At 41.7% G+C, this 27,228-nt stretch overlaps 1 protein-coding gene across 8 annotated transcripts in view; it reads left to right on the plus strand.

Moving 5' to 3' along the window:
- TMEM164 (transmembrane protein 164) overlaps window positions 1-27,228 on the plus strand; it is a 171,383-nt gene that overhangs the window by 86,826 nt on the left and 57,329 nt on the right. For all 8 annotated transcript variants that reach the window (XM_029930668.1, XM_029930667.1, XM_029930670.1 and 5 more), the window contains one exon: window positions 8,877-8,943. In XM_029930668.1, coding sequence (XP_029786528.1) covers window positions 8,877-8,943 — 67 coding nt within the window. The remainder of the gene's footprint in view (window positions 1-8,876; window positions 8,944-27,228) is intronic.

A 27,228-nucleotide genomic window follows, 5' to 3' on the forward strand; every position in this document is an offset into this window, starting at 1 on the left:
CATTATAATGGTGTTAGATAGTATCTAATTGGGATTTTGATTTGCATTTCATTGTCTAACTTCCCATGTGATTTCTTCTTTGATCCATTGGTTGTTTGGGAGTGTATTATTTAATTTTTACACATTTGAGAATTTTTACATTTTACTTCCATTATTGAATTTTAACCTGATAATGTTGTGGTTAGAGAAGATACTTTGTTATGATATCTCTCTTTTTGAATTTATGGAGACGTAATTTATGGCCTAACATATGGTCTATCCTGGAAAACGCCCCATGGACACTTGAGGTGAATGAATTTGGTATTGCTGGATAAAGTGTTTTGTATATATATGTCTGTTAGACCTAGCTGGTTTATTGTGTTGTTCAAGTTCTCTTTTTCCTTGCTTCCCTTCGGTCTGACTATTCTGTTATTAAGAGTGAGGTACTACTGAAGTCTCCAACTAGTTTTTGCTTCATATATGCTGATGGTCTGTTAAGTATATAAATGTTTATAATTATATCTTTTTGCAACATTGAAACTTATTAATAAATAATATCCTCCCTTGTCTCTTGTAAGCTGTTTTGATTTACACTATATTGTGTCTAATATTAGTATAGCCACCCCTGCTTTTTTTTTGGTTACTGTTTACATGGGATATCTTTTTCCATCCTTTCAACCTCTTTGTGTTTTATTTTTAAAAGTTTATTTATTTGTTTTGAGACAGAGAATGCACGAGTAAGGGAGGGACAGAGAGAGAGGGAGAGAGAAGAATCCCAAGCAGGCTCCCTACTGTGGGATGGAGCATGGTGCAGGGCTCAGTCTCATGAACCATGAGATCGTGACCTGAGCCAAAGTCTGATGCTTAACCAACCAAGCTGCCCAGGTGCCCCATATATTAGCTTAATTTATTTTATTTTTTTACTTTTTATTAAATTTGTTAATGTTTATTTATTTTTGAGAGAGAGACAGAGCATGAGTGGGGGAGAGGCAGAGAGAAAGGGAGACACAGGATCTGAAGCAGGCTCCAGGCTCTGAGCTGTCGGCACAGAGCCCTACACAAGGCTTGAACTCATGAATCGTGAGATCATGACCTGAGCCGAAGCCGGATGCTTAACCAACTGAGCCACCCAGCCGCCCCTGTATTAGCTTAATTTAAATGACATACATAATGTTGTTCCTTTATAGCTTAATCCATACCCCTTTCAGGTATTGGTTAGAAAGTTACATCTTTATGCAGTGTGTGCCTCCAAGCCTAGTTATTTTCAAATGCATTAGTCTCTTAAATTATGTAGAAAACAAAATGTGGAGCAACAAACCAAAATTACAGTAATACTGGTTTTTACACTAATAATTGTGTTTTTTTACTGTATTAATCTCTTAAATTATGTAGAAAAAAAGGGGTGTTATAAACTCTTGTTATGATAATACTAGCTTTTATAATTGCCCGTCTATTTACCTTTACCACAATGTTTATTTCTTTATGTGGCTTCCAGTGATGGGCTGGTGTCCTTTTATTTCAGTCTGCAGGACTCCTTTAGCATATCCCTGGTAACCACTAATTAGTTCTCCTTCACTACACTTTTGTTTAGGGCATGTCATATACACGGAACCCTATAGTATGTAACCTTTTGAGACTGACTTTATTTGCACAGCCTTAAGATTCATCTCTGTTCTTGTAGGCATCAGTTGTTCATTCACTGTTTTTGCTGAGTGGTTTCTCTCGTATCTATGTACCATAGTTTGTTCATCGTTTCACCCCTTGAAGGGCTGATTCTAGACTGGCTACTATGACTAGAGGTGCTGTGAACATCTGTGTGGTGTTTTTTGTGTAAACAGATTTTCATTAAAGTAGGGTACATGTGTAGGAGCAGGATTATTGGGTAAAATGATAAGATTATTTTTGTAAAATTTTTATAAACTTCAGAAGAAACTCCCAGCTATTTTCCAAATTGCTGTTACATTTCCACCAGCTTTGTATTATGGGAGTTCTTGTTTCTCTACAGTCTCTCCAACTTCGCTATTGTTAGTATTTCTGTTTTAGCATTTCTTATAGTTGAGGAGCTGTACCTTATCGTGTTTAGTTTACATTTCCCTAATGATATGGAACATCTTTCAATGTGCTTATCTTCCACCCATATATGTTTTTTGGTGAGATGTCTGTTCAATTTTTCTTGGGTTGCTTGTTTTTTTATTATGGCGTGTTGCGAGTATTCCTTATATATTCTGGATGAAAATCCTTTGTTGGGTATGTTATTTGCATATATTTTCTCCCATTCTACCACTTGTCTTTTCTTTTTTGTCAAAGTGTCTTACACAGAGTGGAAATTTCAAATTTTGATTAAGCTCAGTTTATCATTTTTTCAATGTTTTAGGTTTTTGGTGTCCTGTTTACGAACTGCTTGCCTAACTAAAGGTCATGGAGATTTTCTGTGTGTGTGTGTGTGTGTGTTTTCTATAAAAGTTTTATAATTTTACATTTTCTGTTTAGAATTGTAACTTAGCTTTTATATAAAGTGTAGTTTAAGTTAAATGCATTATTTTATATATTATGTCCCATTACTTTAGTACGATTTTATTGAAAAGGCTATGGCTTTTTTCCACTGAATTGCTTTTGCACTATAGTGAAACATCAAATCAGTACGTCACAGCAGGTCTGTTTCTGAACTACTCTTTTTCACTGACTGATGTGTCTTTTCTTGGCCAGAATTGCATTATTTTGATTGCTATACCTTTATAGCAAGCCTTAAAATTTGGTAATGTGATTCTTTCATCTTTCTTCTCCCTTTACAAAATTATTTTAGCTCTTCTAAGTTTCTTTACTCTTCCATATACATTTTAGAGTCAGTTCATCTGTATCTGCAGAATATTCTGCTGGGATTTTGGTCAGAATTGCATTGAATCTATAGATAGCTTTGGTGAGAATTGACCTCTTTGCTATGTTAAGCCTTTCCCGAAAGTCTTTGGGCATGGTATGTCTATTTATTTAGGTCCTCTTTGATTTCTTTAATGACCTTTTTACAGTTCTCAGCACACAGAATCTGTACAAATTTTGTTAGATTTATACTTAAGTATTTCAGTTTAGGGGGAGATACTGTAAATACTACTTTTAAAAAAATTGTTTCCAATTTCACACTGTTATTATATAGAAATATTATTGATATTTATGTGTTGACCTTGCAATCCTACAACCTTGCTAAAATCATGTGTCAGTTCTAGCAGTTTCTTTTTGTAGACCCCTTGAGATTTTCTACATATATAATCATGTTCTTTGCAAATAGGGGCAGTTTTATTTCTTCCTTTCCAATCTGTATTCTTTTTGCCTTACTGCACTAAGACTGTCAGCATGATGTTGAGAGTCGGTGTCCTTGTCTTGTTCCTGATGTTAGCCTTCAGTCTTTCACCATGAATTATGATGTTGGGCATAGCCTTATTTTCAGATGTCCATTCTCAGGTTGAGGAAATTCCCTCCTATTCCTAGCTTGTGGGTGTTTTTCTTTTTTTAATCATGCATACATTGTGGCAAATATCTTTTTTGTATCAATTGCTATGGTCATGTACTTTGTATTCTTTTCACTGTTAACTTGGTGGAATTTATTAATTGAATTTCAAATACTGAACCAACCTGTCATTGCTAGGACAAACCGCACTTGGTCACAGAATGTTATTCTTTTTAAATTGCTGCATTAGATTTGCTAAAATTTTACTGTGGGTTTTCATGTCTGTGTTCATGAGGGATATTGGTTTAGTTTCAGTTTTCTTTCTTTTTAACTTTATTTGTCTGGTTTTGTTATCTGCATTATAATGGCCTCATAAAATGAGTTGAGAAATGTTTCCTGTTTTATTTTCTGAACAAGACTGTGTAAATATTTGGTAGACTTAGTCACTGAAACCATCTGAGTCTGGAGATTTCTTATTCAGAAGATTTTAACTACAAATTCAATTTTTAAATGATATATTTTTGACTGAAACTTATTAGTTTCAGGTATACAACATTATGATTTGATATTCTTATAGATTGTGAAACATCATAATAAATCTAGTTAACATCCATTACCACGCATAGTTATAAGTTTTTTGTGATAATTTATTTTTTAAAATGTTTATTCATTTTGTTTTTGAAAGAGAGAGACACACAGAGCACGAGCAGGTGAGAGGCAGAGAGCGAGGGAGACACAGAATCTGAAGCAGGCTCCAGGCTCTGAGCTGTCAGCACAGAGCCTGATGTGGGGCTCAATCGCATGAACTGTGACCTGAGCCAAAGTTGGACGCCTAACTGACTGAGCCACCCAGGCACCCTGATAACTTCTTCTTTTAAAAGTGTTTTAAAGTTTATTTATTTTGAGAGAGAGAGAGAAAAAGAGACCATGTGTGTGGGAGGGGCAGAGAGAGAGGGAGAGAGAGAGAATCCCAAGCAGGCTCTGCACTGTTAACACGGAGCTTGATCCTGGGCTTGAACTCACGAACCATGAGATTATGAATGAGCTGAAGTCAGATGTTTAGCCAAATGAGCCAGCCAGGTACCCTAAGCTTGTTATTTTATTGAAGGCAGATACTATGTGTTATACTGATCTCCTTTTTCCTACAGCCCCTGGAACAATGTCAGACACATAGTAATGGATTGATTAATATTTGTAGAACTAAATTTAATGATAGGAACTGACCTGGAAGAGAATTAAACCCATGACATTTGCCATATTGCCCCAGCTTCTTACCAGTGAAGCTAATTTAGCTCAGTATCCTACACAAAAACAAAAAGGCTGACAAAATATTTGTGACAATAGTAATGGCCAAGAGAGATTTATGAGCATGACTAACTGAAGAGAAATCTGTATCTAAGTTGTGCTGTTTGGTTCTGGCCTTCAGTTTGTCTATTTGCTTTCTATGGACCTCCTTTTTGTACTTTGGATTTTTTTTAACAATTTAACTCTCACATGATTTCCTTTTTTCTCCTTGCCCCCTCTCCTTTATATCTTGAAGCTTTAGGCAAAGTTTTCACCATTTATTTACCAACCACATATATGACTCTTCCAATATACAATGTGCTCTTCTAACTACTTCAACATATTAACTTCTTAGAACAATCCTATGAGTTGGGTACTATCGTTGTTCTCATTGTACAGGTGATGTAACTCCCAGAGGACATTCTAGTGGCCCATTATCCATTTCCCATACCCAAAAGAGATTTGGGTGGCAGGAGGGAAGTGGATATAAAGTGAGAACAAAAGCCTTTGCCTTTCATATGGCCAGTCCCTTACCTGTAGGGCTGTGCTTAGGGTCTAGGGAGGACAATACAAGTGTATAATCGGGACAGTTTTGCTACAAAACATCCATGGGGTTCTATTGCCCTTAGGCATGGCCCTCTCTCCCCTTAGGCAGTCCAGAATTTTTTCCTACCTGGCCTACAGTCTGACTCTCTCTCTTCCCACTAGCCTATAGTCTGACTGACCCTGTCCCTCTGTCTCTACAATCTGACTCTCTCTTTCTCTCTCTCTCTCTCTCTCTCTCTCTCTCTCTCTCACAGACACACACACATACACAGAACATGTACAATGTTCATTGTTCATATCTTGGATTTAAAGCAGGATATAAGTGGCAAAAACAGTCTCAAAAGTTGGTGATACCTGAGTGTGACCTCTCCCTCTGACTCTTGCTGCCTCTGTGATTTGTGGCAAGTCATATAGTCACTTAGTGCTTTGGTTTTCTCAGCTGTGAAGCTAAAGAAGATGATAATGATTATAATAAAAATTGATGGATAAATGAGATGATGCACCGGGGTTCTTAACCCAGAGGTTGGCACATAGAAATGCTCTATACATGCTAGATCGTTTTGTTATTATTGATATGTAACACCTTCTCATACATTAGAGATAAGCCACTCTTTGGCATATATGTAGCTTATAGAACTGAATTTGGGGATCTAGAACAGACTTGTCTTTAGGAATCTAATAGTTGTTTTGAATCTCTGTTTTAAAATTTTTATTTACTTTTTAAGTAATCTCTGCACCCAACATGGGGCTTGAACTCATGACACTGAGATCAAGAGTTACATGCTTCACTGACTGAGCCAGCTAGGCGCCCATGTTTTTGCATCTTGATGTTGGTTTTATTTTCTTTATTTTTGGCCTTCCATGGGCCCTTGGAATCAATTCCATCACCCTCATGATTTCACTTCTGGTGCCCAGATATCTTTTTGGCCATGTGTACATGGCAGTATACTTTTAAGGCCAGTGGCAAAGCCTGGCACCAGAGTCCAGCTTTACCTGGACTCTTAATGTGATGTTTGCCTCTCCCAGGGTGAACATTTATCCTGTGGCTAAACAAGAATATTTATGCCTGAGGCCTCTCATAGGCGGGCCCCGAGACAGAGGTAGGCCAGGCCTGGAATGGCTGATAATGACCCGTGACCTAAGCTCTTGAGGCTTGAGCAAGAATTCTCAGTAATCAGTTTCTCAGAGCACAGAGTGCCCCCCTCGATTGACCATGTTGTAAAAGCATGGTCCCCTGGCCAGCCCTGGGAGGTGGGGGTGACACTGCATTGGTGTCCCTTTTGGATACCTCCTCCCTTTTGTGGACCACGCCAAGTCATGCTAAACTGTGGGACTGTGAGGGCTTGGCGTGGCCTCAGAGCATTCTCCCCTTGACCACCCCGCTGAAAGCATATGGAGCATTGGCTAGGGAATAAATAAGGTGGTTTTCCTGAAACTCAAAGGGAGTTTGGAAACATGAGCCTGTCTGACTCTTCATCTGAGGTCTTATTTGGGAGGGTCGGGGGGGAAGGGAGCTCTGGCGTCAGGTAGCAAGAGGGATCTAGGAGTTTGGGGTCTGGAGTTAGAGAAACCTGGGTTTGAATCTTGGCTTTTCTATCTTGAGTGTGTCGTGAACCAGGCCAATTTGCATCTCTGAACTCGGTTTCCTCCCCATCAAACGGGAAAAGAAGTAATTGTACCTGTCTCATAAGATTGCTGTCAGAATGAAGTGAGAGAGTTCATGTCAGGCAGTTAAGGAGATACGTGCTGAGATTATGTTAAGGGCACATTGCCACCATCCTCATAGCATTGGTAACAATAGGCAACAGTAATGAACAGACTAGGGGAAGTGAATAACTACCTTTGGGCTTTAGTGCTGTTCTCATGGGTCTCCTTGTAATATCTCTGAGTCTTAGGCACACATCTGTGAGCTTCGAGAGAGTGCCTGAAGTTCTTGGGGACCTTCAGAGTATGGACTGCTTTCCTACTCAGGACATGGGAGAAATCCTTGTATTGTGGGGCTGCTTGTGAGTGTGTGTGTGTGTGTGTGTGTGTGTGTGTGTGTGTGTGTGCAAGAGAGAGACAGAGAGAGACAGAGAGCGAGCACGCTAACATCTTGAGGTCCCAAAGGCCTGTTGACTCAGTGATTGTGTGCCTGACCCAGCAAATCCACTTTCCTTCAGGAGGAGAACTGACATTCTTGACTTCTCCCTCAGTTTAAAACTTTTTTTTATGTTTTTTTAATTTATTTTTGAGAGACAGAGAGAGAGAGCGTGAGCAGAGGAGGGTCAGAAAGAGACAGAGACATAGAATCTGAAGCAGGCTCCAGCTCTGAGCTAACTGTCAGCACAGGGCCTGACATGGGGCTTGAACCCACGAACGTGAGATCATGACCTGAGCCCAACTCAGACCCTCAACAAACTAAGCCGCCAAGGTGCCCTCCAATTTGGTTTTTCTTGACTTATAAAAGATTTGTAGTATGTATTTCAACAAGTCTGGTATTAGGAAATAGTATTATTACTGTTGCTGGAGACCGGTGGTTTTCTTCATCTTTGTCTTCATCTTCATCTTCTTCGTCTTCATCTTTGTCATCTCCTCCCCCTCCCCCTCCCCCTCCCCCTCCCCACCCCCTCCTCCTCCTCTTCCTCCTCCTTCTTCTCGCCCCATTCTCTTTTTTGTTTTGCTTTGAAGTCACAAAATCCAATCTGGAAAATCAATCAAAGAAAGACTAGAAGGCCACCACTTCTGCCATCCCCACCTCCTGCAGTAACCCTGAAGACATTTCTTTTTTTTCTAAATTTTTAAAATATTTATTTATTTTTGAGAGAGAAAGACAGAGTGTGAGTTGGGGAGAGGCAGAGAGAAAGCGAGACACAGAATCTGACGCAGGCTCCAGGCTCTGAGCTGTCAGCACAGAGCCCAACGTGGAGCTCAAACTCATGCCGGTCATGAGATCATGCCCTGAGCTGATGTCAGATGCTTACCCCAGTGAGCCATCCAGGCACCCCCACTTTAAAAAAAATTTTTTAATGTTTATTTTTGAGAGGCAGAGAGACAGAGAGAGCGAGTAAGCGAGCTGAGGACGGGCAGAGAGAGAGAGGAAGACCCAGAATCAGAATCTAAGAACGTATTGGAACACAGTTGACAAAACACTGTGTTCGGTTTGCCACATTGACTCGCCTTTTTATGCCTAGGCTGCTGTTTGGGTATAAGGGATTGGATATGGATTTGTAAATAAACAAGCATGTTATAAAAAAGAGTGTCTTATACTCCACTGCACTAACAGGGCAGTTGCCTCGTATAACCCCTCTTTTCGACGGTTGCCTGAGCCACAGCGCCTGAAGCTGTTGATTGGGACTGATTGGAGGCTTAGGGAGTGCAGAGCTCATTATGGAATGAAGTAGTGTAGCCAAAGCTCATTCAGGGAGCATTTGGGGAATTTTGAGGCGGTGGGCAGAACATTTCATTAGTGCAAAATGTGCTGTTTTCAATTTATTATGCGTGTGTGCCAACACCGGTGCCATTTTACACAGAGAGCCACTTGTTGACATGTTCTCCCATATGGCGTGGCATAACTGGACCCATTTTTGCCTGTATTTGCAGCAGAGTGCAAATGTGACCTGGATTTTTATCTGTTGTTCCTCTCCAGGCTCCAGATGCATATGTTGAATGGAGCACTTCTGGCCCTGCTGTTTCCTGTGGTAAATACCCGGCTGGTAAGTTGCCTCTTCTAGAAACATGCCAACAATGTACAGAGCGGTATTTGCTCGCTCCTTCACTATCCAGTTCTTCCCTTCATCCTTAGCTCATGTGCCCATGTGAGTGTTAAATTATCTATATATTTAATATTGAGGTTTGACACAGCTGTATTTAGATGCAGTGCAGCTTGGTAGTTAAGGGTGGGAGTATTTGATAGAACTCTGGGGTTGCATTAAGAGTTGAGGCCAGAACCTGGATAGACCGACAAAGTCTACAGGAGCTCTTGGACAGTTCTGATGGAGAGACGGGGGGCTGGGAGACTCACTTAATTACAGGTTTCCAGATGTTCGGAGGGGCTTTAGTTTGGACTCAGCCACATTGGCCCAGAATAGTCTGATGGGGAGCCTTAAAGCTTGTCTGCTCTGGAAGAGGCCCATTGGGAAAGAATTAAATTATTTCCCCCATTCATGCAAACCCGCAGGGCAGTCTGGGCCACCGCCCCCCCATCCACTGCAGTGGAGCAAGTAGAATCCCAGTGTGGCAGGGGGCTGGTTGATAAATGGGCATAGAGAGAAGTGGGAGCTATAAGGTTGGGGTGGCAGAGCCCTGTCCTCAGACTCCCTCATGTGGAACCGTGGAAGGATTAGCCGGCCATGTTAGAAAGCACAGGAAAAGAAATCACATGTAAAAACCTTGCTACTGCTTTCTGTTTTCATGACTTAAATTTGCTTCATGCGTTAAGATCACAGTTTAAACCTCACAATGCTAATCCTTCCTCTTTGGATAGCATTTTATACTTTATGGGGTCTTTTCACCTAAGAGATACAATAATAAGGGCAAGTATTATGGCCTCTTGTTATGGAGGAAGAAACTGACGTTCAGGGAGTCACACAAGTTCTAAGTGGCAGAGTTAGGAATGGAGAAGTCTCTAGATCTTAGAAGCACAGCTCTCCTTCACTCTCTCCAAGGATGTTTTCACATCTTCCTCACAGATACTCACGTATACCCTTATGATTCATCTGTTTCTAAGTGCATATTGTACATCAATAGAAGTTAAAAGAAAAAGCATTCATCTAAAAGCAGTGATCTTGAGCCCAGGCTCAAAATTTTGCTCCAGGCTCACCCAGGGGTACTTAAAAAAATCAAACAAATGAACAACAGCAACAACAAAAACAAACAAAAACCACTGATGCCTTGGAGCATCTGAGTTCTTGTTCTATGACACAGCCTGGGTAGAGTGTTTTTAAAAAACTGTTTCTAACGTGGAGCTGAGGTTGAGGACCACTGATTTTGTGCAGTAGCCCTGAAACTGAACGTCCATAGCAGTCCATCTGAGGAAATGACTAAAATACGCAGCTTGCCAGACCTCACCTCCAGAAGGTCTGATTTAAGAGGATTGGGGATGATGCCAGGAAATGAGTATTGGTAATAAGCCCCAAAGTAATGTCGATTGCTGGGGTCGTCAGGCCACGTTGGAGAATCAGCATTCTAGGTGATCATAATTCCAAGGAACTCCAAATGTCTGAGGACCAGCCTCATGTGGGTGCATCCTCTTAGAAATGCTAGAATTTTACTTATTAGTTTATTTTTATTTTTAAATTTTATTCTTATTTTTTATTTAAATCCAAGTTAGTAATAATGATTTCAGGAATAGAGTTTAGTGATTCACCACTTCATTGTAACACCCAGTGCTTATCCCTTCTTAATGCCCTTCTTAATGCCCATCACCCATTTAGCCCATCCCGCCCCACCTTCCCTCTGTCAATTCTCAGTTTGTTCTGTTTTTAAGAGTCTCTTATGGTTTGTCTCCCTCCCTGTTTTTTTTAAATGTTTTTATTTATTTGTTTATTTACATTTTTAAATGTTTATTTTTGAGAGAGAGATAGTGTGCGAGCTTGGGAGGGGCAGAGAGAGGGAGACACAGGATCTGAAGCAGGTTCCAGGCTCTGAGCTGTCAGCACAGAGGCCAGTGTGGGGCTCCAACCCACGACCTGTGAGATCATGACCTGAGCTAAAGTAGGACACTTAACCGACTGAGCCAACCAGGCGCCCATTTTCCTTATATTTGAGAGAGAGAGAGAGAACAGAGCATGAGCACAGGAGGGGGAGAGAGGGAGACACAGAATTTGAAGCAGGCTCCAGGCTCTGAGCTGTCAGCACAGAGCCTGACATGGGACTCAAAGTCATCAACTGTGAGATCATGACCTAAGCAGAAGTCAGACACTTAACCAACTAAACCACCTACGTGGATCTCCCTCTCTGTTTTTATCTTATTTTGGCTTCCTTTCCCCCATGTTCATTGGTTTTATTTCTTAAGTTCCACATATGAGTGAAACCATATGATATTTGTCTTTGTCTTTCTCTGACAGACTTATTTCACTCAGCATAATACATTCTGGTTCCATCCGTGTTGTTGCAAGTGGCAAGATTTCATTCTTTTTGATGGCTGAGTAATATTCCATTCTGTGTGTGTGTGTGTGTGTGTGTGTGTGTGTGTGTGTGTGTGTACTGCTGCTATAAACATTGGGGTAGAAATGCAGAATTTTAGGCCCCTACCTCAGACCTCAGAATCTGCACATTTTAACAGGTGGCTAACAGGGCCTTCATGCTTTCTTCCACAGAGCCCAAAGCATCTCATAGACAGACTGGAGAAACTCCCGAAGTGGGGAATGCCAGGGTGGGAGAAGGACAGGCAGGATTGTCTTTGTCATGATAGGCCGGGCACACACAGCTCAGTATTCTTGTGCGAGCCAGGATCAGCAGGCACGGGCTGCTGACATAGGCACCTTTGCTTTCCTTTCCGCATTCCCCGCAAAATACAACATGCCTGACTTTACCCGAGTCCTTCAGCTTTGGTCTCAGAGCTATAGGGGATAGTACCCAAGAACTGTGCAAAGCAAACAAATTTAAACGCTATTCTTCATTCGCACAGGGATATTGGAGCCACGCTGTGGATGTACCGTACTAAGGCAGAGAAATGGCTCCGATGCTCTCTTATCCTATCTGTCTGCTCACCCTGTCACTGTTTTCTCATATTGAGAGGTCAGGCAGATGAAAAGCTGCTTCCCTTCTTCCTTTTCAGCAGTTCTGGCAGATTCTCGGTAGGCCAGTTGACACGTCTGGAGTGCTTACTACGCACCTGGTACTGTTCTAAGTGTTCTGCATGCGCTAATATATTTGATCCTCACAATAAACTTCTGAGGCAAGGTCCTGTTCATTATTCCCCAGATCAAGATGCCAGCGGGGTTGGTTTTTTCTGAAGTCTCTTTCCTTGACTTGCAGATGGCTGCCATCTTGATGCCTTTTCACATGGTCTTTTCCCTGTACACACACATCTCTGGTGCCCCTCTGTGTATCCAAATCGCCCCTTCTTGGAGGGATATCTGTTCGATTGGATTAGGGCCCACCTAATGGCCTCTTTTTAAGTGAATCACCACTTTAATGGAGATATTTCCAAATGTAGTGACATTCTGAGATTGAGCCTTGAACATATGAATTTTGGTGGGGACACAGTTCAGCCCATTACAGCTTTACTACTCTGTATAGAAAACAATATTTCTCTTTCATTCCCTCTTTTCCTCCTTTCCTCCCTACCTTCCTTCTTCCCATCTCTTTCTCTCTCTCCCCTTCTTCCCCTTTCTCATGGCAGATTTGCTATTACAGTTGTTATAACACTTAATACTTTCCAAATAGGTATCAAGCTATAGCCAACCAGCTCATCAAGAATGTTCAAGTAACTTTCCTTAACCTTGAAATTTCTTTGATGAGCTCTCTCTTAATGAGCGATTCTAATCACTCTGGTAAATAACCTTGGTGCCCTTTTTCTAAAATGAAGCTGAAAAGAGCTCCCGTGGTGGCTCCATTTGCTTGTGCCTTTGCAACTGGCTTTGCCTTGATTTTCTTAGATAGTTGGGATCCCTCAGAGGCTACTTCTGCCCATTAGGACTTTTTGTTTTGTGATCCCTTTAGTTGAGCACATATTGAGTAAAAATAAGATTCAGGAATATAAGCAACTCTTAAGCCTGATGATCCAGTTAGGTAAGAACCCAGCTTTTGACTTCTCTTTCACTCTTTTTTCTTTTTTGTATAATTTTTAAAGTTTATTTATTTATTTATTTTGAGAGAGACAGAGACCACGCAGGTCGCAGAGGGGTAGAGAGAGTGGGAAAGAGAATTCCAAGCAGGCTCCGCACTGCCAGTGCCGACTCCAGTGCGGGGCTTGAACCCACGAAGCTGCGAGATCATGCATGACCTGAGCCAAAACCAAGAGTCGGACACTTAACGGACTGAGCCACCCAGGTGCCCCAAAAGGATTTTTTTCTGCTTCTCCTCCTCCCCCACCTCCTCTTCCTCCTCCTCCAGGCCCAGTGTGGGGTTTGAATTCACAAATCCAATACCAAGACTAACATGCTCTACTGACTGAGCCAGCCCGGTGCCCCTCTTTTGCTTTTTGTTCTTGACCCTTTACCTTTTTAATCTTTGTTGTTGTTGTTATTGTTGTTCATGAGCAATAATATAAAAACAAGGAAAAAAAGGATGAGCAAGTGTGTGTGTGTGCCAGAAACAGCGTTCTATATACGCTCATATATATATATATATAAAGACAGAGAAGGAGGGAGGGAGTTCCAGGAAGTTGCCACTGTCAGCTAAAGCTGACTGGTCATCAGTGAATTTCTATTTGCTGTACTTAGTCCTGTGACTTCCTGGCACCAGAATATGCAGACCGGCTAGAGAATGCCCGGCTCCCAGTTTCTCCTGGTTCTCCATCTTACAAGCTGACACCTTAGAGGAAGGACCACATATTCCAATGGGTCATGTTTTAAGGAAGAGCTCTTTACTGCCAGGATTCTGGAGAAGGTCTTTTCCTGGCTTCAGGTGAAGTGTCGTAAGGGGTATTTCTCTTCTTGGAGGGAAGGAGGAAAAATGCATCATGGAACTATTGATTATTAGATTAGCAGGGAGCTGAAATCCTGTCCAGTCTCATCTTCTAGAGGGAGTTTTTAGAAGGATAAATGCCTTGCCTAGGAAGCTAAGGTAGGTGGCCCCTAAAATCTAGATCTCCTGACTCAGACTTCAGAGCCGTTTTCCTATTTTATGACTGGAGTTCAGGGCAAGTTTGAAAGCTGGTGAGCCCAGATGCTGGAGATGCTTCTTAGCTTCTGTCCATCTAAAAGAGTTGGGCCATCGGTTTCTTTGAGAAGCTGAAGAAGACTGTAGAGCCTCTTCCTAGATAAACACACAAACACAATTTGGCAGATAATTTCAGGTGACTCTCCTCTCCTGTCTCCCCTCAACGGCTACCTCATCTGTGGATCCCATGTTAAGATCCCCTCCTACCCCAGCCGGCTGTAGTCCATGGCTCAAAGAATAGACGTACCGCCTAGTTAATGAACTCCTTGTTATAGCCAGTGGCTTTCGGGCTGGTGGTGATGCTGGCTTTTTTATCTGTGCCTGTGACTTAGCAAAACATACACATTCCAGGCTAAAACACTTTCTGGAAAGTGAAAGCCAAGAGGTGGGAGCTCAGTAGGGTACCCATGGAACCTGGTTACATACTAGGTCCTCATTTCCATCTCTTACCTTGCAATGTTGGTGATCTAGTCCTCAGAGCAAGACACTGGGCATCAGCTACATCTCCAGCCCTGTGCCTTTTGTCCTCAGAGGTCCAGGAGAGTTCCTTCTGAATGTAGAGTGTTCTGAGCAAGGGAGAGTGGAAACAGAAAACAAACATAAGACCCTGTATCCACCTCCTTCCCAGACTGATGACTCTAGCCTGGCCTATATATATATATATATTTTTTTTTTTACAGCCATCTGCCTTCTACTAGAATAATAATAAGGACGGTAATGATTCTTTTCATCATGCTCCTTTTTTCTTCAAGGCCCAAAGCCTCGAGTATAATTATCTCATTATCAAAATTGTCCAATATTATGTATCCCTGTTGATCTCTCATGTATTCTTTTTTCCTCTCCTTTCCCATCCCCCACCCCTGCCTTTTGTCCAGTTCCTGTTTTGTGAGAGATGGTTTTCTTGAATGTCCCTCACTCTGAGACTGAGTGGAAGAAGCTATTAATGGTTTTTTCATTACTGGGGCAGGTCCCTGGCATCCACAATCATTATCTTAATGTTCTTCAGACACAGCCTTGCCACAGGCACACCTTGTCCCCATGTGGGCTGCTTGGGAAACTTCGCTTTCACCAGGGCAAATGGGGTTGAGAATCTTACTGTTTCCTAATTGGCACATTGAAATGTGCTAATTGACCTAGAAAAGTTACTTTGGTGACGGGCAAAATAACCATTTAAGAAAGTTATAGTTTGAATCTTGGACCTGAACTAGGGACAGAATGTCCCTTTGCTTCCCTGAGAGCACTTAAAAGATAAAAAGCTTGGTTTTAGAAGAGGCCTTCACATTTTGAAGAATTGATTTGGTGAAAATTGCCTCAGCCTTCTGTAAAGTTCAGTGTGTTTCTGATGAGATGAAACCAAATACTAGGGATTGTTCTAGAATATGTCTAATAGCTGCCTTTAAGATTAATCTTTCTTCTAAAGTTTATTTATTTATTTTTTGAAAAAGAGAGTATGCACAGGGGAGAAGTAGAGAGAGAATGGGAGAGAGAATCCCAAGCAGGCTTGGCACTAACAGCACAGAGCCTGATGCAGGACTCACACTCACGAACTGTGAGATCGTGACCTGAGCCGAAGTCAAGAGTCAGATGCTTAACTAACTGAGCCACTCAGGTGCCCCAAGATTAATCTTTGAGAGCCTCTTATCCTCCATGAATCTACCCCAAAGATACAGTCCAGATTATCATTGAGCAGCTTCTGGTATTATGTATTGTACATATGCTGCAGGGAATGCAGAAACAGCCAAGGATGTGTTCCTGGCTCTCAAGGAACTTGCAGTTTAATTAGAAAGATGAGGCATAAATTATGACAGTATTAAGACTGAAATCATGAAAATGCATATCACAAGGCAGTTCATGCTGAATTGCTAAATTGCAATTGTTCCAACTTCTAAGATGGGAAGAAGATTAATATTAGCATTGATCAGGCACCTGCTATATGCCAGGCAATTTACATGTATTACCATTTAACTCACACAAGAGTCCCATTTTACATATGAAGAAATTGGGGTGCATAGAAGTTTAAATGGCTTGCCCAGAGTTATGTGGTTTCTAATATGCTACAGCTGAATGCACTACCTCTTGGAGAGATCAGTGGGTTAAGTGGTCCATAAAGGCTTCACAGAGAAATAAAGCCCAAACAGCCTTGAGGGATGAATTGAATATGCATGCAGTCACAGATATCCATGATGCTGCTTCCGTTCTGTCGTCACTCTCCTTACCGTGTTTAGATTCCTCTGTATTTCTTCTCTTTTCTGCCTCTACTAAGAATTCCTTACAGCTGGATGGGACTTTGTAACCAGAAAAGCTCCTTCACAGATATTTCACCCTAATGTATTAAGAATATGAATGAGGGGCGCCTGGGTGGCTCAGTCAGCTAAGTGTCCGACTTTGGCTCAGGTCATGATCTCACAGTTTGTGGGTTCGAGCCCTGCGTCGGGCTCTGTGCTGACAGCTAGCTTAGAGCCTGGAGCCTGCTTCAGATTCTGTGTCTCCCTCTCTCTCTCTGCCCCTCCCCTGATCACACTGTCTCTATCTCTCAAAAATAAATAAATGTTAAAAAAAATTAGAAAAAAGAATATGAATGAGTGATGGGCATTGAGGAGGGTACTTGTTGGGATGAGCACTGGGTGTTGTATGGAAACCAGTTTGACAATATATGATATTAAAAAATAATATGGATGTAGGGAGCAAGGGTATGGATGCAGGTTCATATCCTGGCTATGCTATTTGTGTGTGTGTGTGTGTGTGTGTGTGTGTGTGTGTGTGTGTGTGTGAAAGAGAGGGGGAAGGAAGCTGCCCAAACTACTTAACTTCTGTGGACCACAGTTCTCTCTCATCTATAAAATGGAGGGGATAGTTGTGCTTACCTCCTAAATCTTTCCTGGGAATTAAGTAGTTAATATGTGTAAAGCATGTAGCACAGCACTGGCAAACAGGAGCCCTCAGTCAGTGTTAGCTGTTAATTACTCTTGGGTCCTCACAAAAGTCCTGTGAGGTGGTATTACCATAACCATTTTGCAGATTAAGCCATACAAAGTTTAAGGGGAGGCATAAATTATGGCAGTATTAAGACCGAAACCATGAAAAATGTGTAACTTGTACAGGGACACATAGACAGAGGTGGCCTGAGAACTTTGGTCTTTCTGATACAAAGCTCATGGTCTTCCTCCTCTTTCTTTCCTAATTACATAGATTGATTTTCAAGTATTAAGCCAAATCAACTCTTTGTGGTAAATTTTATACAATACCCATTAGAGATTTGATGGATGGATTATACCTTTAGGATTGAAAAAAATCTTTATTTTTTTTTGAGACAGAGAGAGCATGTGTAACGGGGCAGGCACAGAGAGAGGGACTGAGGATTTGAAGCAGGCTCTGCACTGACAGCAGTGATCCCGATGTAGGACTCAAACTCAAGAATCACACGATCATGACCTGGTAAAAGTTTGATGGTCAACTGAGCCACCCAGGCGCCCCTGGGATTATTATTTTTTTAATAGGATAAAATAGGATATGCTCTGTTGAAAAACCAATCAGGAGTATAAAGAGAAAGCTAATCATTTTACCCGCCAGCTTTCAATCCTACTCCCCACCAGGGGTAAGTTGTGTTAAAGGCTTGTTTATCTTTCCACATTTTTCTTTTGCTCATAAATGCAGAGAAAGACTTTCCTATTTCTAGGGTTGTTAGTTTGTGTGGGTTTTGGTTTCTTACACAATTGGCATTATACTGTAAACATTGCTCCAGTGCATTTCCTTTCACGTAACAGATAATCAGTAATCTATGCAGATAATAGATGTAACTCATTTTTTTGTAACAGCTGCTTAGCACACCATAGTTTGTTTGGACTGTATATTCAGCCAGTTTCCTAGGTTCCCAGCACTATATCATAACTAGTCTCTGTGGGCAAGGATAGCGTCTCTTATGATGTCTGTCCCCAACAGGACCGTGTCACCTAGTGTATGGTAAGTAACCACAGATAGAATAAATGAATTAGTCTGTCAACCTAAACCTCTGCCTTGTTCATGGAAATCCCAGGGATCCCTCTCACACACGTCCCCAGATCTTGGGAATGAAGACAGAGGGATGATAGATGATATTTTTTGCTGCTAAAGTATTTTCTTTAAACCACTTGAAATAATGATGTTTTCTTGATCACAACAAATGACATATGCACTATCGAAAATTTGTGAAATACAGGAAAGTATAAATGAAAAAGAAAAATCACCACAGTGCAAAGGCAGTTATTTTTCAATACATTTTAAAAGAAACCACAACTCGGGGCGCCTGGGTGGCTCAGTCAGTTAAGCGTCCGGCTTTGGCTCATATCATGATCTCACGGTTTGTGGGTTCGAGCCCTGCATCAGGCTCTGTGCTGACAGCTAGCTCAGAGCTCAGAGCCTGGGTAGTTCAGTTTGGAACACATGAGACTGTGGATCTCAGGGTTGTGTGTTCTAGCCTCACGTTAGGCTTAGAGCTTAATTCAAAAACAAAATTAAAAAAAAAAACAAAACCTCTTGGAGACTATTATATCACCTGCTATATGATCATAGTACCTGCCTTGCAGGGTTGTGGAGAGGTTTCAGTGAGATGTTTCAAGTCAAGCATCCCTGGCACTTGGTAAGTAAGTCCTCAGTAAATGCTAGCTCATTGCTTAATTTCTGTTATTGAGCTGCTTAAAAACTTGTTTTTGAGAGAGAGAGAGAGAGAGAGCACACAGGCGCCAGGGAGGGGCAGAGAGAGACACACACAATCTAATGCAGGCTCCAGGCTCTGAGCTGTCAGCATGGAGCCCAACGTAGGGCTTAAACCCATGAACCGGGAGATCATGACCTGAGCCAAAGTCAGGCACTTAACCCACTGAGCCACTCAGGTGCCCCTCTTGTAGATCACCTAATAGCCCAGTAGACAAATCTGCCAGACCCCCCAGTGACACGGACACTCACTCCCACTCTGATCTTCCTGATCAGCTTGATACCGGCGGTGGGCTGTGGGTGAGGGTGGAGGGGAGCTGCTTGTCGATGGTAGTAACACTGAACCTTCAAGAAGAATGGGGCTCGCAAGGTTTTCCCCTAGCCCTGAAGACAATCCCTCACAGAAGAGGACTGTTTAAATCTGAGCCTGAGGGGCGCCTGGGTGGCTCAGTCGGTTAAGCGTCCAACTTCAGCTCAGGTCATGATCTCATGGTTCGTGGGTTCGAGCCCCACATCGGGCTCTGTGCTGACAGCTCAGAGCCTAGAGCCTGTGTTCGGATTCTGTGTCTCCCTCTCTCTCTGACCCTCCCCTGCTCACAATGTCTCTCTCTCTCTCTCTCAAAAATAAATAAGACATTAAAAAACATTAAAAGAAACCACAACAAAAAGCATGAGGCATTTATGCCTTCATCTTTACAAATGTATGGATGTTTTATTTATACAAGTAATATCTGTTCATAATGGAAGAAAATAGAGAACACAGAAAAACACCAGAATAAAACACATCATTTAGCAGTTTGCTGCGTATTCTCAAAGTCTTTTCTCTCTGCATAGATGTTAAGAGTTAGACTACTGTGGGGGTCAGAAGTGCTGACCCTGGAGCCACCCTGTCTGTGGTTTTGTGGCTGGCTCCTCTGTCTTTTGCCGTGTGACCTTGTCAAAGTTACCTAACTTCTGTGAACTCATTTTCTTAGCTATGAAATGGTGCCCAGGTGAATGGAGATCATGGGGGTGAGCACTTACCCCCAATGTGCCTAGTCCCTGGCACATTGTCTGCGTTCGATGCTGTTACTGTTACTGACACTACCTTAGACATCCAGGGGTATTCCTATTGGCATGGGCTTTTCTGATGTTTGTCTTCAGAACTTTGGCCCCATCTCCTTAAGCTGTTGGGTGATGGTGAAGGAAAGGGGTGGGGGGGTCTTTGTTTCTGAAATAGCTTTGCTGAGCAAGACTAAAATTCCCTGGCAGGCTTCCTTTTGTATACTAACAGTACTTTAGTTTCTTACGTTTGTTTCTAAGAAAGCCTATTTGATTAGAAAACTGGATAGCTCTCTCTCTCTTCCATTCTGTCAGGTGAATTAGACTCACTTTTGGTTTTTCTTCCTATTTGAATAAAATGTCCAGACTCTCCGGTTTGCCAGCGAGGCCTGAGCCCTTTGGCCCATGGAGTGAGTACCAGGGTATACCGGTTTGGCCTCCCGAGTTTGCTAGTCCTTTGCCTTTGTTTTGTTTTTCTGTAATGAGATTAGAAGAACCAGCCTCCAGCGGTTGTACTCCGTATTTCTCATTGAACTTTGAGCCACTGACCCCTGCGATACTCTTTATGTGACATGGAGCCTTACCTAGCGGTGATTTCACTCTCTCCAGTCTGTGGAGGAGTTGGTCTTAACCCTGGCTGCACAACTAGAATCACCAGGGCTGATTTGAAACATAACCCATTTTCAGAAATCACCCCAGATATTTCTAGTGCGCGGCCCGAGCAGCTCTGCAGTACACCCTGTTCCACTCCCAACCCCTTGAACCAGGTAATGCCACTGCATTCGTCATTTGGCAGATGGGATTAGGAATACCTGTTCTCTCCACCTCACAGAGCAATTAGGGAGAACAGAGAGTGGATAACTAAAGATAACAAACAGATAGCCAAGAGCTTTGCAAAGTTTAAAGCACCATACAAATGCCTTGTTCTCCCTCTCCTTTCGCACACTTTATTTGAGGGGGGTTTCCTTAGGATGTAATTTACATACCATCAAGCTATCCTTTTAAAATGTGAAATTCAGGATTTTTTATTATATTCAAGGAGTTGTGCCACTATCACCACTATGTTTAATTTTAGAATATTGTCATCATCCCCAAAAGAAGCATTGTACCTGTTGGTAAGAAAATATTTTACTTGACCCTTCAGTGTTCTTCTGGATGGGCTAAGGATTAAATTGACACAAGAGAGATCAACAGGAGAAAAAAATTACTTTGTGCATACAGAGGTCTCATAAATATGGGACCTAAGAGGTGACCAAGACCGGCAGCTTTTATACTTTTTAGATAAAGAAACAATAAATTTGTGAGGAATTGACAAGACAAATAAAACATGTTTCAGAGCTTCAATTTGTAAGGAATTCTAGACAGAATTTAGGCCCGGGTGATAAATTAGTGAAAGTAATAAGCTTTGTTTATATAGGCTTTTTTTGGCCCTGAATTCACTGCCTTTGACAATTAGGATGTTTCCCTACTTTCTGGTGCAGAGGAAGTACCTTTCACATGGAAAATGTATTTCCTGCATTCTGGACACAAAAGACATGGAGTCAGAGTTGTCTTGTACTGGCGGTTTCTTAAGTAACTTTAATTTAAAATAATCATTAGACCACCATGGCATATCTTGGGGCTGCCTGCCCTGGGCCCCCAGCACCCATTAGTGATGTCTCTCTATTCTCCCCTCACCAGGCCCTTGCCACTGCTAATCCACCTTCTGTCTTTATGGATTGACTTCATCTGGACCTTACATGTAAATAGAATCCTATAACATGTGGCCTTTTCTGAATGACTTCTTTCATTCAACATGAAGTTTCAAGTGCATCCATGTTGTGGCATGTATCAAGCCTTCATCCTTCTTAATGGGTGAATAATATTCCTTTGTGTAATATGCCACATTTCCTTTATCTATTTATCCAATGATGGACATTTGGGTTGTTTCCAATGTCAGGCCATTATGAATAATGCCTCTATGAAAAATGGCATTCTTATAAAAGTGTCTGAGTGTCAGCTTTAGGGTATATACCTAGAAGTGGAATTGGCGGATCATATGGTAACTCTATTTTTAACCATTTGAGGAACTACCAGATTGCTCTCCAAAGTGGCTGTAGGGTTTTATATTCCTACCAGGCTCTCTGGAGTCTGACCAACACTTTTTACTGTCGGACATTTTTTATTATCCCTGTCCTCATGGGTGTGAAGTGATGTGTCACTGTGGATTTGATTTGCATTTCCCTGTTGCTGATGTTGAACATTTTTTCATGTACTTATTGGCCATTTGTGTATCTTCCCTGGGAAATGTTTTTTTTCAAATTCTTTCCCATTTTTTGTTGGGTGATTTGTTTTTCATTGTTCAGTTGTGGCACTTCTTATGTATTCTGGATACTAGACTTTTATTAGATAGGAGATTTGAATTATTTTCTCCTATTCTGTAGGTTATCTTTGCATTTTACCTGTGGTGTCCTTTGAAGCACAAAATCATTAACCTCTGATGAAGTCTAATCTCTAATTTTTCTTTGGCTGTTTATGATTTTGGTATCACATCTAAGAAACTATTGCCTAATCCACTGCCATGAAGTTTTGGGACGGTTTTCATATAAGAGTTTCATGGCGTTAGCTCTTATATTCAGGTCTATGAACCAATTCACATTACGTTTTATATGTAGTGTGAGGAAGGGGGTCCAAATTCATTCTTTTGCATGTGGGTAGCCAGTTGTCCCAGCACCATTTGTTGAAAAGACTCTTTCCTGTTGAAATGTCTTAGATCCTTTGCTAAAACTCAGTGAAAAATGAAAGTAAGGATTTATTTTGGGGCCATCAGTTCTATTCCATTGATGTATATGTCTCTCCGTATGGCAGCACCATCCTGTCTTGATTATTGTAGCTTCGTAGAAAGCTTTGAAACTGGGAAGTGTGGTCCTCCAGATTTTTCTTCTTTTTCAAGACTATTTTGGCCATTCTGGCACCCTGCATTTCCATATGAATTTCAGGATCATCTTGTCAATTTCTGCAGAGCAGTCAGGTGAGATTTCATAGGGGTAGCATTGAATGTAGATCAGTTCAAAGAATATTGCTGTCTTACCAATATGAAGTCCTCTAATCCATGAACATAGGATGTGTTGTATCTATGTATTTAGGTCTTCTCGAATTATTTTCTTGAATTCTTTTGTAGCTTTTGGAGTATAGGTTTTGCACTTCCTTTGTTACAGTTATTTCTATGTATTTTATTCTTTGTGATGGTATTGCAAATGGAATCATCAATTTCATTTTCAAATTTCTCATTACTACTCTAGAAATACAGTTCATTTTTTCTATATTGATCTTATATTCTGCAACCTTTTGGAACTCATTTGTCACTGCTGATATTGTGTGTGTGTGTGTGTGTGTGTGTGTGTGTGTGTGTATTTTTCAAGTGTTTTTTTTTTTTATAGAGAAGATCATGTCATTCACAAATAGAGATAGTTTTACTTCTTTCTAATCTGAGTGCCTTCTATTTGTTTTTCTTGCCCAGTTGCCCTGGCTACAGTCTCTAGTACAGTGTTGAATATCAGTGGCAAGAGTGGACATCCTTGTCTTGTTCCTTGTCTTAGGGGGAAAGCACCAATCTCTCATCATTATGTATGATTTTAGTTGTGGGATTTTCACAGGTGCACTTATCAGGTTGAGGAGATACCTCTAGTACCTTTAATAAATGTTTATTATTGGGGAACCGAGGGTAGTAGAATGTTTCCTAATGTGGGATTACTTAGTCATTCAAGTTTGGGAATTGGCTTAGGGTGCAAGAATGTCCCTTCTTCCTGAGGGAGGAGGCATAGTGATACTTCAGAGGCTCACAGTCATCTATGTTGAAATTAGAATACAGAATCTCAAGCATATTTAAAAGAACAGTTAAAGCTAATAGAGTTTCTGTGAAATAACAGTGATACTATGTTACCATGAGGGGAATTAAGAATTAAAGGCAAATAAAATGATACTTCGGTGCTAGCATAGAGTAAGAATTCCATAAATGTTTACTGGATAGTTCGTATGCTTAGGATAGGTATATTAGTTTACACTGCCATAACGCAATACCAAAGACTGGGTGGCCTAAGTAGCAGAAATGTATTTCTCAATACTTCTGGAGCCTAGAAGTTGGTGATCAGTGTGCTGGTGTAGTCAGTTCTGGTGAGATCTCTTCTTTATTAGTAGGCAGCCACCTTCTTTCTCTGTCCTCCAAGGCAGGGAGAGAGCCCTCATCATCTCTGGTATCTCTTCTTATAAAGACACTAACCCAGGGACACGTGGGAGGTTCAGTTGGTTAAGTGTCTGACTCTTGATTTCGGCAGATGTCAGGATCTCATGGACCAGGAGTTCAAGTCCCACATTGGGCTCTGTGGTGACAGTGTGTAGCCTGCCTGGAATTCTGTCTTCTTCTCTCCCTGCCCTTCCCCCACTTGCTCTCTATATCTTTCTCAAAATAAATTAAAAAAAAAAGGACACTAATCCCTTTGTGAGGGTCCCACCCTCAGGACCTCATCTAAACCTAATCATCTTCCAAAGGCCCCACCTCCAGATATCATCCCATTAGGGTGAGGGCTTCAACATGTGATTTTTTGGGAGATACCAACATGTATTCCATACCACGAGATTAGACTACTATACATACCAGGTGTGGTGTGGCTAAATTTGAAACTTTAAGATTCATAATAACAAAGGTAGGGAATGGCAGGCACAATCAGATATTCACAATAGCTACCATGCATTGAGAGCTTACATACATGCTCCAAACTATGCTAGATTCACTAGTTCCCTCATCTCATTCTGCACAGCAGCCCCGAAATGTAGATGATCAATCTCATTTATACAGAGGAGTAAATTGAGATGTGTGGGAGAGGATAAGTTTTTCTCTGCACTTTGAGATTCTTCTAGCTGGACTAAGAATTAAATTGACATGAGCCAGATTAACAGGAGAAAGTCAAAGAAAACTTAGTAACATGTACACTTCCTGTATACATGGGAGACATGCAGGAAGTCTGAAAAGCTCCCTGAAGTGGCCAAAGCCGGCACCTTAAATACCATCTCCAGCTTCAGGCAACAGATGACTTTAGGGGCAGGGAGTCAGTTAGGGGAGGTTCTCAAGGGAAAGCACAGTAAACAAAGGTAAGGTGGCTCTGCAGATGGGAGTTGTTCCCTTCTCCTCTGATCAGCACTTTCAGAAATTTAGAGTCATTCCCCTCTTCCTGGTGGTGAGGGAGACACCCTTACGCATGGAGATTTCCCTTATAAACGGAAATAGATCTTACAAAGGGTAACTTACTCCATTTTCGGAGTTGCTGCTGAGCCTGGTTTCTTCAAAATAACCAGCTTGAAATAACCAATTTGTCAAGGAGGCATATCTTGGGGAGGCAAAATTTGCTTCCCTATGGAAGCAAAGAGATTAAGTAGCCCACCTAAAGGCACTGAGCTAGTGAGTGGCAGAATTACAAACTAGAACTCATATTTCTGTTTCCAAAGCCCATTTTCTTTCTACTATACCACCCCACGTTCCTCACTTGATGCTCAAAGTGTGGTCCACCCACCAGCAGTCTTGGCCTCCCCCTGGGAACTTGCTAGAAATTCAGAGTCTTGGGCCCCATCCTAGACCTATAGTCTGCATTTTAATAAGATCTCCTGGGGATTGGTGTGCATGTGAAATTTTGAGAAGGGCTGGGAAGCAAGATTGAGAGGAAGCAAAACGACTGATATATAGTGTGCAAAGGAGCAAAGGCAGCTCACTCCTACTCAGGTCTGTTCTTTTAAAAAAATTTTTTAAATATATTTTTTTTGAAAGAGAGTGAATGGGGTGGCGCAGAGAGAGCGCAGGAGACACAGAATCGGAAGCAGGCTCTAGGCTCCCAGCTGTCAGCACAGAGCCCCACGTGGGGCTTAAACCCATGAACCGTGAGTTCATGACCTGAGCCAAAGTCGGGCACTCAAACAACTGAGCCACCCAGGCGCCCCTGTTCTTTCCTTTAAGGAGACTGCCTTCCAACAAGTGTGGGTGTGGAGCATATGTAGTAAAGATGGAGGTCTTCCTGGTCAGTCATTCAGCTATCGTAACTGAGGCCTAAACGATAGGGCTCGACAAAAATTGAAGTATTTTGCACTTTACATTAAGTTATACCTCAGCGAAAAAGAAAGTAAAAACACTAGCACCCGAAATTTTAAAATTCTAAAATCCACTGCAGGTGAATTTTAAAATGCATAGAGCCTAAATAGGTGAGGTGCCCCAAACTAAGGCTGAATAGCTATTTTGATTTTTGAAAGGAACAAAGGGTAAATACTGGGAGTTCTAGATCCATGAGATACTCATTCGGAAGAGCCTCCAGCCAAATTGAGGAACACTGCAGAAAGCAGTTGGTCTCTGTCCACATGGAACAGGACCAGGAGCCAGCACAGGCCTTCCAAAATACACTTTGGTGAAACTCTCCATGTTTTGTTTTCATAGGATTACTCAACCATTAATTAGGGGAAGCCAGAGTGTAATCTGGATATTGGCAAGTCACTTTACCTAACAGTTGCTCCTGATAAGCTAGAGAGAGAGCTAGGTCTCTGGAACAGAAAATGCAGTTAGCCGGCTTAATGGTTTGCTGAACTAATTTAAGGGGGTGATGGCAAGTTTGATCAAGGCAAAGCTGATTCTCCAAAGTGTCAGATTTGCTTGTGTCCCAAAGCTGGGAAAGACAGCTATGTCGGGCAACAGTTTCAATATCCCAAACATCCTGAAAGATAGCATTTAAGGAACAGAAAGGAAATTTTATAGGAGTAAGGATAAAGCTCAAATACTTACTTTAAAAAATCAAACTAGATCCTAGCACTTTATTTTTTTAATGTTTATTTATTTTTGAGAGAGAGCAAAAAAGCGAGTGAGCATGTAGGTGGGGCAAGGGCAGAGAGAGGGGGACAGAGGATCCAAAGTAGGCTGTGCACTGACAGCAGCAAGCCCAATGTGGGGCTCAAAATCGTGAAGTGTGAGATCTTGATCTGAGCTGAAGTTGGACACTCAACCTACCAGGCTACCCAGGTGCTCCCAGAATTTAGCACTTCGGAGTATGGGAGGTCCTTAGAAATTCAGGTAATCTAACTATGGCATATCACACATGATAGAGCCCATTAAAAGGGAATGACTAGATCATATGACCAGGGAGTGACAGCTCTTAAGACCTGCACTCAGGTCTCCTGGACTCCCAGACCAGTGCTCTACCTCCCCTGCTGCATAAGTACTGAATATGATGCTCAGTGTGTGTGTGTGTGTGTGTGTGTGTGTGTGTGTGTGTGTGTGTGTGTGTGTGTGTGTGTCAGGGGAAAGGGTCCCCACACCAAACAGTTGTGCGAACAGACACCAGCTGGGTATCCTATTATTTCATTCACTCTGACATTGTCTGCCTGGAGGTGGCATCAGATCTGGCAGGTTAAGGTCTCAGTCCTATGAGACT

The sequence above is a fragment of the Suricata suricatta genome, chromosome X (genome assembly GCF_006229205.1).
Source record: "Suricata suricatta isolate VVHF042 chromosome X, meerkat_22Aug2017_6uvM2_HiC, whole genome shotgun sequence".
NCBI lineage: Eukaryota > Metazoa > Chordata > Mammalia > Carnivora > Herpestidae > Suricata > Suricata suricatta.